Source organism: Cydia amplana, chromosome 20, assembly GCF_948474715.1.
Source record: "Cydia amplana chromosome 20, ilCydAmpl1.1, whole genome shotgun sequence".
In the NCBI taxonomy this organism is placed as follows: domain Eukaryota; kingdom Metazoa; phylum Arthropoda; class Insecta; order Lepidoptera; family Tortricidae; genus Cydia; species Cydia amplana.
This window is the reverse complement of record NC_086088.1, coordinates 1098553-1112797: the sequence shown is the minus strand read 5'-3', so window position 1 is coordinate 1112797 and position 14245 is coordinate 1098553. Positions and strand designations below refer to the sequence as shown.

Genomic DNA, 14245 nt, shown 5'->3' with positions numbered 1-14245 from the left:
TTGCATCAGAAATCGCCAAGTAATAACGTAAAACCATCGAACAACCCGGTATAACCCGGCAACCTTCAAATCAAGGGTGAACAGGCACCCTCTGGGCAGACTCGCTCCATCGTAGGCCACGTCTTCGCCTCGGCTAGTCTGTGACCATGAGTAAGCCCATTAAAAAAAAAAAAAAAGAACTAAGGCCCAGTACTGCAACTATGGTTCACAAGTTTAACACGTAACTAGGAGTTACATTTCAGTACCAGTGCCCTGTTTATCAAAAGCTTGTAACTTGTAATTTAAGTGGAAGTCCCTTTCTAACAAAGGCTGTCAAAAAGGGACTTCCACTTGTATTACAAGTTACAAGCTTTTGATAAACAGGGCATCTTATTGGTGTTGCCTGTTTTCTTCCGTTTATGAAAACGATTTGCCTCACAAATTCGACAATCAAACAACCTAGTACCTATTCAGTTCGATATAATTTAAACCATGTTCAATTGGAACAGAGTCGCTTTTGCCTTGTTTCGTTCAATTTTCAAACAACGCAAAATCAACTCTATTTCCTACAATTTAGGTTCAAATTTTAGTGGCAAATTTTGGAGGTTTCGTTTGTATGGCTGGGCCATAGGAGGCTATAGTGGGCTGGTTTTACGGTACCTACTATAACACATTTTAAAATCTGAGTACTGCAAAGCTTGAGCCTGAGCCGCGGCATCAGAAAGGCTTAGCTGTTCGGTCAGCGCGCGGCGTACAGCACGGCCACTCCTGCGCACACGGCGGCTAGTAGAGACGTATGCGCGGGCGCAGAGTTACACTCGTCGGTGTCGCAGCAGAACGTGCGGGCGCCCCACCATTCTGAAACAAGAATAAGTAAGTTCGTTTTAGTTTTGTACATACATACATACATACATCACTGCATGGCTCAGTGACCCAAAAAGGATCTTGGCCTCTGACACAAGATAGCGCCACTCTGCCCTATCCTGCGCCACTTCACGCCAATTGGGTTTAGGATATCTATATTTTCCGGCAACCTTCAAATCAAGGGTGAACAGGCACCTTCTGGGCAGGCTCGCTCCATCGTAGGCCGCGTCTTCGCCTCGGCTAGTCTGTGGCCATGAGTAAGCCCATTTATGATATAAAAAAAAAATTCTAGTTTTGTTGTTTTCGGTTTTAATAAAGTACAGTTAAAGGTCATATTCCGATTGCGACACGGCATTGCTGCTGCAGCATTGCAGCAGCGGGAGATGTCACTTAAGTGGGTAATGGCATAGAGTAATAATTTATCTATGGTAATGGACCTATATTCTCATTGTCACGTACAGAAATACCTATTAGTGTAAGGCCTGAGTGGACGCTCGGAGCGGAGCGTTCGGCGGGGCGTGCAGCGTGGTGTCGGGCTCACAAGTGATTTGAGCAGCGTGCACTAAGGCCGCTCCTATACGCTTGCATTTGTTTAACATGCACGCCGCACGCCCCGCCCCGCTGCACGCCCAACTCGAGCGTCCACTCAGGCCTTACTCTTAGATGGAGATACACAGTGATCTAAACTAGTAGGTAGTAAAGTAAACTAGTTCTTTGTTACATACGAAGAAAGAGAAAAACCTAGAAATATTACCTAACTTGCTTCTTTTCCATAAAATGTCTTAAAAATTTACAAATGGGTACGATAAACTTTTAACTGGGCTAATCTTTACGGTGTATAATAATAAAATCTACTGTCGCATAACTTTTTCAACCCCTCAAATAATATAAGTACGAATTTTCAGACATGACACCTGCCGACATTTTCCGTTTCCAAGAAAAATAATTTTGCGAAAACAGCGTTCCTCCATTTCCATCTGAGTTACGCTTACCTTATGTTACCTACGCTTTTATAAAAATGCTTAGAAACAATTTGGATTTAAGAAAGCCGAATTTTTTGACACTTTTTGCTTTTAAACCAAGGCTTGAAATAAGGTCGATCGAGTAGAGGATGACTCACGTTAGACCGGGCCGTGTCCGGGCCGGGGCTTCCGGCGCTTTTCTATGACAGATGACCGGTGATCACGTGATGCTTTCCATATAAAACGAAGCTCCGGAAGCTCCGGCCCGGACACGGCCCGGTCTAACGTGAGTCATCCTTAATGTAAATACGCGAACGCGTTGACTACAAACCTTTTGTAAACATCGCGACGGGACGTATTTTATAATTATACGCGATAATGAGTTAAAACAGTTTTATTTCTTAAATCCACTTTGTTATTAAAACACAGTGAAATTGTTAACTTTTCCATGTTCTGTCCGTATTTGAATGCAATATGCACTAATTGCTTTTATGCACTTAACCAACTGACGTCATTCACGAACCTGTTATAGAAGCTTTCAATTTCCATTAAAACCATATTGCTAATGGATTTTCTATACCAGTAAAAGCGGTAAATATGTTGGTATTAATATTAATGACGATAAGGTTATTAATTAATGAATTGGGAGCTTCCGAGGCGTAAATTAAAAATAGCAAGCGGTGTTTAAACGTTTAAGTGTAGTACTATTACGGTAGAGGTCACACTTACCTAAGGCGCATATTATGTGACATGGTGGACATGCGACGTAATTGCCAGCTGCCATAAGGTACCCTTTCACGTGGAACATCACATTTATTTATCCGACCTTATTTGTCTAATACAAGAAAGTACCTAAAAATGGCGGATTTCATACCTTTAGGCATTCTCTACCAGTCAACCATTGAGTTAAACAGAAACTATACCATGTAATACCATGTTTTGCAACAAATAAATGATTCTTAGGTAACCTTACAATTGGTGCGGAAAACAAACCCAGTATTAAAAAACCCGGAATATTTCAAGAATATGTCTTATTTCGGGAGTGCAAAGAAAACTTTACGTTTAATATTACATTATATTCCGTAAATAAATTCGCAAAATTACTTACATTTTGAAAATTGCACCACAGTGCTTTATTAAAACTTAACATGAATACAAATAATGCAGATAAAGACGAAATGTCTTTAAAGATATCGTTATCGGTAAACTCGTTTAAACTGAAATATTTTCCACGATACAAAATAAATATTCTTTAGATGTTTCCTTTGTATTTTAAGGTGATACTGATTGAATTACTTAAATAGGCTGAATTATATTTTGGATTTTAGTAGGTATATTTTTTAGAAATAATATTACTCGTGAAAAAAGCCTATTTTAGAGTAAGTATACCACCGGTGACATTTAGCTAAAATGATTTTATCTAAATTTTATCCAATATAATATTTCAAGTTTCAATGCTTTGTTAAAAAAAATATGGTTGTCTGTAAAGTCGGTTTACCGACGATAATTTTGCGTGATAACGTCATAAGAAGACATTGACTTTTAAACGTTACCATGGAGATCTGTACATAACGTTACCATGGAGATTTGTCCACAACGTGACACTTTTTCGTGCATGCTACCGGTGTTCATCGATTTATAAGACGTTAAGTATTACGTCGACAACAGCTTGGACCAAAATATTTTCCACTTTTCATGCTCTGAAATTTGCTCATTGTTAATATAAAGCGATGGTTAAGATCGTATCAAAACTAAAAAAAAAAGTTAAAATTGAGTCTACCTCCAGTACTACCTACCACCAGTTTGGCACTGACATAAATGTGATCGAGAACGTAATTTACTTTCTATGCATCTCGTTCGTACTCGCATATTAGTGCAAGCGAGATGTATAGAAAGTAAATTAGGTTCTTGAAAGCGTTTATGTCAGTTTTGACACTGTCAATGACTCATGGTACGGGCTCAGGTAGTAGACTCTTGTAGTTTGATCTGTCGGTAATAAAGACAGAAGGCTGAACGTCTTAGGTCATAGCTCAATAAACCTTAATGCGCAGGCCACTTGTCGGCCATTGGTCGTCTGCGAGTGACGTCACAATAGCTTCAGCTGATAGAAATGGAGCCCCAAATCCGGACCGATTCCGCAAATGCTGGCAGGGGACATACGGTAAGAAAGAATGTTAGTGGGAAACTAATAACCTAATAAGGAGCTCAAATCATCAGTCAAGATGTTAAAGGCCTGGCCCCTATTTCACCACGGTGACAGGTGCGAAAATTGTCGACATACTGTTACTGACGTTACAGGCCTCCATAGACTACGGTAAACGCTTACCATCGGACGGGCGGTGTGCTTGTTTGCTACCAACATATTAATTTAAAAAAACTGCATTATATCGCCAATAAATAAGTACTTATTTTGCGAAGCTAATGACAATTGTCACAAAGAACACAACAATTTGTCACGAAATTCCGACACAGAACTCATTTCGTGTCAAGAATTACCGAAAGTTCTATTAAATCGTGTGGCAAATGTCATCGTCATCATCATAAACTTCGAAAGAGAAATACCCGTTTTCTGCCGATATAATAAAGTTTTTTTTAAATAATATAATGATGGTGCCAAACAGGAATACGGCCCGCCCGATAGTAAGCGGTAACCGTAGCCAGCCGATGCCTGTGACGTCAGCAACAGTGACATTTGTCGAATTGTCGCACCTGTCGCCGTGGTGAAATAGGGGCCAGAACTGATGATGATGATGAATAAGGAGCTCACTATGCAACTCCGTACAAAGGTTGACTGGCCGTTTATCTGCCCGGGCTCATGTGGTAATCAAGAAGTGGAATTAATATTCACAGAAGGGAACGACTGCCGTATTCGAACTTCAAGATATTCGCAAGAGACGACACGTACTAGATCCATTCTAGATACGTTATAGTTTAGATTTCAACTAGTTCTCCTTTGCAGCGCAATTCGGGCAACAAATGTCACTTTTACGTTAGATAGAGTTAGATATCTATTAGATGTGAATCGGATCTCTAAGCCATATCTTGTGGAAATCGTTCAAGAGTATCTCCAGAATCGCGCAAATGTCAAATTTGACAGGTTAGATCTTAAACATATCGTTATCGTATCTTGGTGATGTCTAAAAGATATCTAACAGATGTCTATTTCAAAATCCGAATCGGGCCCTCGGGTCAATTCAAAAATTCAATATTCTTACAGCAATAGAGAACAATTAAATTAAAGCAATAAAATTGAAGACCGTAACTACGCAACAATATCAATAAACTTTTTTTCATAACGCCAGTGCGTAAAGGCTCTCTTTAATCATCAAAAACTGATGAAAAGATTCATGAGAAAAATTTTGAGTTGTGTCCAAGTGTGTTGGCTAGTAGAATGACTAAAAGAGTGATGTGATGATTTTGAACAATAAATATTTAATAAGGTTTGTTCGTTTGGATGGTATTTAAAGTAAAGCTTGACATTTAGTGGTGTGGTGAACATTTGGCGAAATTTGTAAAATCTTGGTTCCTTACAAAAAAAAAGTAGCTATAGTAAAACTCTTAACAGCAGTGTGTGTGTCGGCAGTCGCTCGGGGGCAAAGCCAGGCAAGGCCCAATCTCCATGAAGCGACAAACTATTTAAATCGCACTTTATCCCACCACAGTCTGCACTGATGTGACTCTATACCGCACACAGAGTTAGATTTAAGATTTTTTTAATTTTTGTAAATCTTTGTTCTAACCGAACACATTATAATTTAATATTTACCACAAATTTTGAAGTCGCGAAGGCGCTTCTGTTATTTTGTATTATAAAGCGCTTCTGGCATTTAATAATAATGGCACCCTAGGTTAGTTTTTAGGGTTCCGTAGCCAAATGGCAAAAAACGGAACCCTTATAGATTCGTCATGTCTGTCTGTCCGTCTGTCTGTCCGTCTGTCTGTCCGTCTGTCTGTCCGTCTGTCTGTCCGTCCGTATGTCACAGCCACTTTTCTCCGAAACTTAGAACTATACTGTTGAAACTTGGTAAGTAGATGTATTCTGTGAACCGCATTAAGATTTTCACACAAAAATAGAAAAAAAAACAATAAATTTTTGGGGTTCCCCATACTTCGAACTGAAACTCAAAAATTTTTTTTTCATCAAACCCATACGTGTGGGGTATCTATGGATAGGTCTTCAAAAATGATATTGAGGTTCCTAATATCATTTTTTTCTAAACTGAATAGTTTGCGCGAGAGACACTTCCAAAGTGGTAAAATGTGTCCCCCCCCCCTGTAACTTCTAAAATAAGAGAATGATAAAACTAAAAAAAATATATGATGTACATTACCATGTAAACTTCCACCGAAAATTGGTTTGAACGAGATCTAGTAAGTAGTTTTTTTTTATACGTCATAAATCGCCTAAATACGGAACCCTTCATGGGCGAGTCCGACTCGCACTTGGCCGCTTTTTTTATAATGTGTTTATAATATTTTTTATATTGTTTTTGTAAGTGTTTTTATATTTAAATTTTTTATCCATATTGTAAAAAACCCTAACCTAAGAAGAGAAATAAATAAAGAAGAATAATAATATTTAATGCAAGGAACTTAAGTGGTTAAAATAGATTTTCCAGTCTTAAATCCACGGATTGTTTCACAGGAGCGAAATAGGTACCTCCGGACGCAGCCGTTTATTTGTAGCAATGACGTAGTATTATATCGTTTTTTCAGAATAGTTTTTAATTTTGATTAACAATTACCCGTAAATTCATGTAAATTTTATTCATCTGACTAACAACTAAAGCAAAAATAAAAATCTGTATAAGGCATGGTACACACTTTACTAACTACTTTTAAAAAATCATCCTCTCATCAGAAATTTAAACAGCAAGCCACTAAAATAGTCCTGACATTCCATTTCACAGCAAACAAAGACAATAAAGACGGAACTAAATTGCCGAATAGATCTGAAGAACTAATTATTCATTGCTGCAGGTCACAATAGACTTTAGCTCGTATTTTCGACTGAAAGCAACACGAATACGGGCTTAGACTAATGGACCTCTTAGCTCCTTATATTTTATGCACAACCTTGGATGGACGGATGCCGTTCGAAAACTATGCACTTGACATTTTCGGGTAAACTTTTGTTATGACACCCGTTTACAAAGTTAACAGGGATTTTTCACTTCCTTTCTTCTGGAATCACTATAAGTAGGTAATGGTCTTTTTTGAACTCTGCCCACTGCATGCACTCATACACTGGAGCTAGAGAAGGCTTGAGGGGCTACCGCGAAAACCGAGTTTCGCAAATTGCGGGGCTCTTTCTCTTTTACTCCAATGAAGGCGTAATTAGGGTGACAGAGAAAAATACCCGCAATTTGCGAAATACTGTTTTCGTGGTTACCCCTCTACTACAACTCACTCCCGATGCAGCAGCGACAGCAGCGTGGCTCAACTGCTTATATGTTTTTAATTTTAACAAGCAGAAACGTCTGTGATCGATGCTATTAAGCTTAGAATAAATTTAAAAGTGGAAAAATTGCTGTCTTGGGTGAGACTTGAACTCACGGCCTCTGCTTATATGTTGACCTATAACTTTAAAGATTTGTATTCTTTTGGATCCGTTATTATTTCGCGATAAAACAGTAAAATTGTACCTATGTAAATGCCAATTTTGTAAAATAGGCACGACTAAATAAATTCGCAAAAATACCTACTTTATAAAACTAAGATGACTTTGAAAGAAGCACTGGAAAGAAAGGCTGTTCACTCATTTTAAAAATTATATCCAAAGTTAGCAGCCATATTCAACAGCCTAATTATTCTGACAAACCACTCCACAAATACGACCACAATCCTTTCAACACAATATGCATATGGATGAAACCCATCAGACGTAGGATTACCTACATCAAAATTGGAAACAACATGCCTCCTAAATGATAACAACATTGAAATTCATGCAATAGGCTAATCTACACTTCACAAATAGAATCACACAATAAGCTTTGTCCAAAATCAGGCCATACTATGCAAATAATCAAATGCATTTCAATTGGCATTTCGACATCGGCCATTTTGGATTGGGTATTCTCTTTGCAGATTGCAAATGAATGCTTACCGGGATTAGAATATTTGATTTGATTTTGTAACCTGATCACCGAATACCCAAAGTAACTGTATTGTATAATGTACGATTAGCACCGAACGGGCGGAGTCGGCGCGCATTTCACATTTGTAAGGCCGCAAGCCGGTCGGCTGCTCGCGGACGCGGACGGCTCCGGTCGGATTCCATCGCTTCTGCCATACATAATGTATAGGCACATTAAAATGTTCTCCGGCGCGGCAAGATTCCAGCTGGTCGGTGGGAATCGTACATAAAGGTTCGGTAGAGATGTCAATGTCAGAAGTAATTTTATAAACTCAAAATAATATAATTAGTACTTATATCTTATAAACAAAGGCAGCGGAGTGTCCCTAGTTAACTTTAAGAGTTACATTTGAACCATTTTTCATCACTATCAGTTAATTGCATTTACAATGAGATAAGGTATACAACACACTATGTTGTGTCTCTAGAGATGTATAAAAAAATAGTGGTATTTTGTCCAATCCCATTATAGGAGCTGTAAAGTTATCAGTTAAAAAACCTTTTATTAAATATCAACCTGATGCCAGATTTAAGCAATATTTCTTATATTTAATTGAAATACTAATAGCTTTAGTGTTTAAGGTTTCTTTCAAGACCTTTAATTTTACCTTATTCATTAGGTAAGTAATACAATTTCGCCTACGCTAAAAATTTTAAGTTCGCATTTTTCCAGACTAAATTTTATTCCGAGAGCCAATTCATTTATAGATTTAGCCTATAAGCGGAGCAGGATTGGAAATCAAATAAGTAAACTGACTTGTGTATGTTTTACGAGAATTTAGACAAGGTTAGAAAAGATTTTATGACTAAGCAAATATGTTCCCTGAACTGGATTTTACTGGATTTTTAGCGTAATTTACTGCTTAGGTACGTAATACTTACAGGAATATTTTTTTTTTTCGTTTTTTACGAAAAGCTCAATATACTTTCCATTTGTTTAAGTTCTTAAAAAAAATCCTGAAGAAAGGCCAGGTCAAGAGCACCCTAAACCGGCGAGCGTGTATGAGGAATGTTATGAAAGTAACGGAAGCGAAAGAGGTATGTCAGGATCGTAGCAAATGGAAATCCGTGGTCTCTGCCTACCCCTCCGGGAAATAGGCGTGATTATAAATATATGTATGGATGTAAACTTTTAGTATTTATAGTAATCTACCAAAAAAAATTATAATTAAAAAGAAAATAAAATATTTACCTTTTTCACTGCAAGTAGGAACGCAGTCCCGGACCACTGTCAGCTCGCTCACATATTTCTGAAACAAGCAAACATTTTACAAATTAGGAGTCTTACCCATATTTAGTAGGTATTAAATTAAAGCTTTGTATAATTCACCACTTTCACCAGTCTATCCTCAAAACAAACCGGATCAACTGATAGGTACTATTAATAAAAAGTTTTCACTTGGTTCTAAAATAAACAAAACTGGATCACTTGTACCTACTAGAAATATATTATATACTGACAGAGTGATCTGTTTTCGTTGCTATTGAGTGTAGTTACACGTATATCTGGAGGTCACTTTATACTGGCGCCCAAGATCTCGACTAGCGTGAAAAGTAAAACAGAAATAAAAATTAATTTGCTTTTTAATGAAGAGAAACTACGCAACTGCATTATCTGCGGTGTTGTCGGGTTTTAAAATAATGAACTTATTTTCTGGACTGCATTTTAAATTTGAACTTTATTCATAAATAATTTCCATTAATTTTCTTTAACACTTGTTTTCTTCAATGTAAATGATATTTAATTAGTAGGATACCTCCAATATAAAAAGCTTATGATTTCAGAAACTACTAAATATCAGTGAATTCTTATGTTTTAAATCATATTATGTACCTCTATAACAAAATTTTTTTAAACACCCATTTGCACGTTTACTTTTAATCTTACCTACTTTATACTTAATTACAGCGTGGAAACAGAACTATTTTAATCCTCAATATTTGAAAATATTTCAGCATAGAATTAATTATAGCGAATATTTACCTTAAAAGCAAATATTTCACGAAACTCCAACTATTTCAGTGCAGTGTTTAACAACAGTAATTCCTGAATATAAAGTGAAACAGCTGCACCGTGGGTTTCCGCCAAAAAACGGAATTTAACTTGAAATTCTTTAGCCTAAGTATTTTGGTACGTTGCGGTGCTACTGCAGATGTATAAAATACTTCATTATTTTAGCTTATCGCCGCTTATTGTGCCATACGCCACTTACATTGGTTTACAGGGGAGCGAGAAGAAGCGAAAAAAAATATTTTTCGAAAAGTTTTACATTTAGGAAATATTGAACTTAATATTTATCATTTAGGCACATATGTTTACTATTTATAGTACTATACAAATATTGTTAGTACAATGGTAATCATGAAATAAAAGCGTTTTTATTATTGCCATATCCGTTTTTGATGAGTAAATGTTAAACGTACAATGTATGATATGACACAAAAGTGTTGGATATGTCACACTTTTGTAATAATTTTATGTTAACAGAGTGTAAATTATCCTATAGTAAAATGCGTAGGTATATGGCACAACATTTTAGAATAGTATTAATTTCCAAAAACCGATTAGTGTCAATTATAGCATATTTTTTGTTATTTTAGAAATCATTAAAAAATTATTTTGCTCAAAAATGGATACGGCACAAACGTATTCTCAGCTGGCGTTATACTTAAAATATTTTCTATATTTTATTTTGCACCTAAAATTGCCACTACTTTGACCATTTTAATGTGGTAACGGTAACCACACCTAGCCAAAATAATAACGATTATCTCTACAAACACCGATCGAAAAAAAAATCAGCTTACTCATCTCAAATTCTCAACCTCCTAAATTTAAGAATGATTTCGCAAGTGTGATGAAAAACATTGTGTGTATCTCTGGGGTAAGAATATTGTTACTCGAGTCTTTAATTCACTCCAGCCTGCGGCTGTCATGAATATATAGACTCTCGTACGATATTTCACTTACCCCACGTTGCACAATGTAGGTACTATTGGATAATGCGACTGCTTTTCTAGTTCAGCGGATACAAAAATCCAAATCTTAAACTAATCTACTCTCTTCTTCTTCCTCGCGTTGTCCCGGCATTTTTCTACGGCTTATGGGAGCCTGGGGTCCGCTTGACAACTAATCCCATTAATTGGCGTGGGCACTAGTTTTTACGAAAGCGACTGCCATCTGACCTTCCAACCCAGAGGGTAAACTAGGCCCATATTGGGATTAGTCCGGTTTCCCCACGATGTTTTCCTTCACCGAAAAGCGACTGGTAAATAACAAATGATATTTCGTACATAAGTTCCAATAAACTCATTGTTATGAGCCGGGGTTCGAACCCGCGACCTCCGGATTGCAAGTCGCACGCTCTTACCGCTAGGCCTAGATTAAACTAATCTACTCTGACAATACATATCTAAAAAATTAAAAGTTTATAAACTTCAAAAATGTTTTAAATTGCCGGCGTGACAATCCAATTTGAACAAGCCAATTCGAATGTCCACCGGATATCAAAATAATATTGGATAAATCAAGTTAGATGGCATTCGTGCGGTCTTTTCGCTGGCACTATACCTCATTTTTTTAGCATTAGAAAAAGGGTAAACCATCTTGACGTGTCTTATTATTATTGAAAATCACTTATGAAAAATAGTTACAGCAAATATATACAAGGATAATATATACCTACTTTTATCTAGGTACATTATTTTGGTTTCAAAAGTAATACCTAATTACTATTTTTTTTAAAGTGTTTCTCAATAATAACATGTCAAGATTGTTTACCATTTTTCTAACGCTAAATAAAACGAGGTATTAATACAAATAAGTACGGACAAGTCACGGCGAAGCTAATTCGTGAATAACAGCTAACTGATTTATATCACTACATAGTATAAAAAAAACAAAGTCGCTTCCCGCTGTCTGTCTGTCCCTATGTATGCTTAGATCTTTAAAACAATTTTGGATATTTTGATTTTGATGCGGTTTTTTATATATAGAATGATTCAAGAGGAAGGTTTATGTATAATTTGTTAACCCGTGCGAAGCCGGGGCGGGTCGATAGTGCTAAATAAAAGTATAATACAAGTAAGTACGGGCAAGGCAGAGCGAAATGAACGCGCAAATCTCAGTTAACTGATATGATTCCAATATGATTCAAATATCGTTTTGATGTTAGGTGCACGTCCGAATTGGCCTGGAAGTTTCGTTGGAGTCTGTTAGCGAAGTTCTTTACTTTCGCCTCAGTGAGTCGTTAAAAAGTTGCTTTATTCATCGGTTCTTAATTTTTACATTGTTTCGTCTTTGACATAATTTTGGTCTCTAATTCTCAATACAATTGTAAGTTCTTAGGAAATTATTCAAGTTTTTTTAAAATATTAATTAAATTAAATAAACAATTAATTTACAAGATATATACAGTGTATTACTAAAAGAAATTAAAAACTAGCTTAAATCTAAAATAGGCCCTTGAGGCATTGTACCAAGGATGCTGGCGACATTTCCTCGCTGTATCGCAATGCTGATACGTTGTGCGAGGTAGCCAGCTCTTCGGTCACCAGTTACGTCAACCAGACGCCATTAATTTAGGCATATGACCCATATAAGTGTTAGTAACAAAACTTAAATACTAATATTAATTTATAGAGTACAATCATCTTCAAAACCTACCATGCAAAACTTTACTTATTTATACTTTGATCTAAGACACAATACCGGGTAATTAAATATAGGTGTATCTGGCCCCGTAGACAACATGCCAATCGCTAACGCTCCGTAGCGAACGAAACGCAACTGTCACTGTCGCACTAAATATGGAAGAGTAATAGAGAGACACAAAGCGATTCGATGGCGAAGCGCAAGTGATTGTCACCTTGGCTAGGCCGCCTGAAAAGGCTTTTGTAATAATATTATCTATGTATAGCCACCATGCATTTTTGCGGCTGATGGTAGGTACTTTTTTCTCCCTCCTGAAGACATACAATTCGGCATCTACTCACTTACATGCATTCGCATGTTAAACTCATCATCACTACATAGTATGAACAAAGTCGCTTCCCGCTGTCTGTCTGCCCCTATGTATGAGATCTTTAAAACTACGCAACCGATTTTGATGCGGTTTTTTTTTAATAGATATAGTGATTCAAGAGGAAGGTTTATGTATAATTTGTTAACCCGTGCAAAGCCGAGGCGGGTCGCTAGTAAGTACTAAATACCAGTTTGCAAGTTATTCCTATGAATAATAATTGGACGAAAACTGAAGGCTACGTGCTTAGGGTGCCTTCCGAAAGTTTGAGATGTTCGTGTCAAAGTTTACCGTTTAGTTATTTAGTTTGAGAATCTTTGGAATTTAGAATCAATCACCATCAATGATCCTGTCAAGAAATTGATATATCGACGCTTGAACGGACTGGGTCCGGGCCGAAGCTTCAGACACTTCAGTTTTCCATAGAAAGTATAATGTTATCGCCTTCATACAAAAACTAGGTGTTGGAAGCCCGGACTGTTCTAGCGTAAAGAAAGGCCCGGGCCGGGGCCGAGGCAACCAACACTTAATTTTCTAAGACAGGTGATCACGTGATGTAGAAAACGAAACGTCGAATGCCGCGGCCCGTACCCGGGCCGTTCTAACGTAAGTCATCCTTACACAGGTACCTAAACCATGTAAAAGCATAAGCAAACCCTTATAAAACACCAATCGAAGCAATGTTAACTAACTGGGTTAATCAACTTTTTCTTGCCACACGTTGCTCTATGGTTACGGTCTCCTGAGTCACTCTTAAAATTCTAGGTTTTTCGTATTTAAATGAACCAAACTTGCATTTTATGGTAGTTATAAGACCTTTCCCTAATAGGACATCTACTGAGCATGTTAGTAGAACATGGTACAGCGGTTCTTCTAACAATTTCTATGCTACTATCGTCTCCTCGCTGATGGGACAAAATAAAAACAAGAAATAGTTGATTGACCCAACTAACTATTTTGGCTCAGTGGTCCAAAGTGAATCTTGGCCTCCGAAACGAGAGCGTGCCACCTGTCCCGGTCCTACACAACTTCCTGCCAGTTACCGACGCGAAGCTGAAGCTGATCCGCCGTCACACTGTCTTCCCAGCAATACCTGGGCCAACCCACCGGGCGGCCACCAGTCTGTAGTACCATGAACCTCTTGACAGCCCGATCCTCTCCCATTCAGAGGGCCTACCGCGAACCACGTTCGACGTGTTACCTCCCTGTCATACTTACGTACGAATTTACAAGTGCGACAGAGAGGCAACACGTCGATCGTGGTTCGCGGTAGGCGCTCG

At 37.5% G+C, this 14245-nt stretch overlaps 1 protein-coding gene across 1 annotated transcript in view; it reads right to left on the bottom strand.

The window, feature by feature from the left end:
• Positions 1 to 650: 650 nt before the first annotated feature.
• Positions 651 to 14245, bottom strand: part of LOC134657524 (uncharacterized) — a 129532-nt gene continuing 115937 nt past the window's right edge. Inside the window, exons 3-4 of the mRNA XM_063513100.1 lie at positions 9137 to 9194; positions 651 to 837 (exon numbers count right to left, since the gene is read on the bottom strand). Coding sequence (XP_063369170.1) covers positions 719 to 837; positions 9137 to 9194 — 177 coding nt within the window. The 3' untranslated portion in view covers positions 651 to 718. The remainder of the gene's footprint in view (positions 838 to 9136; positions 9195 to 14245) is intronic.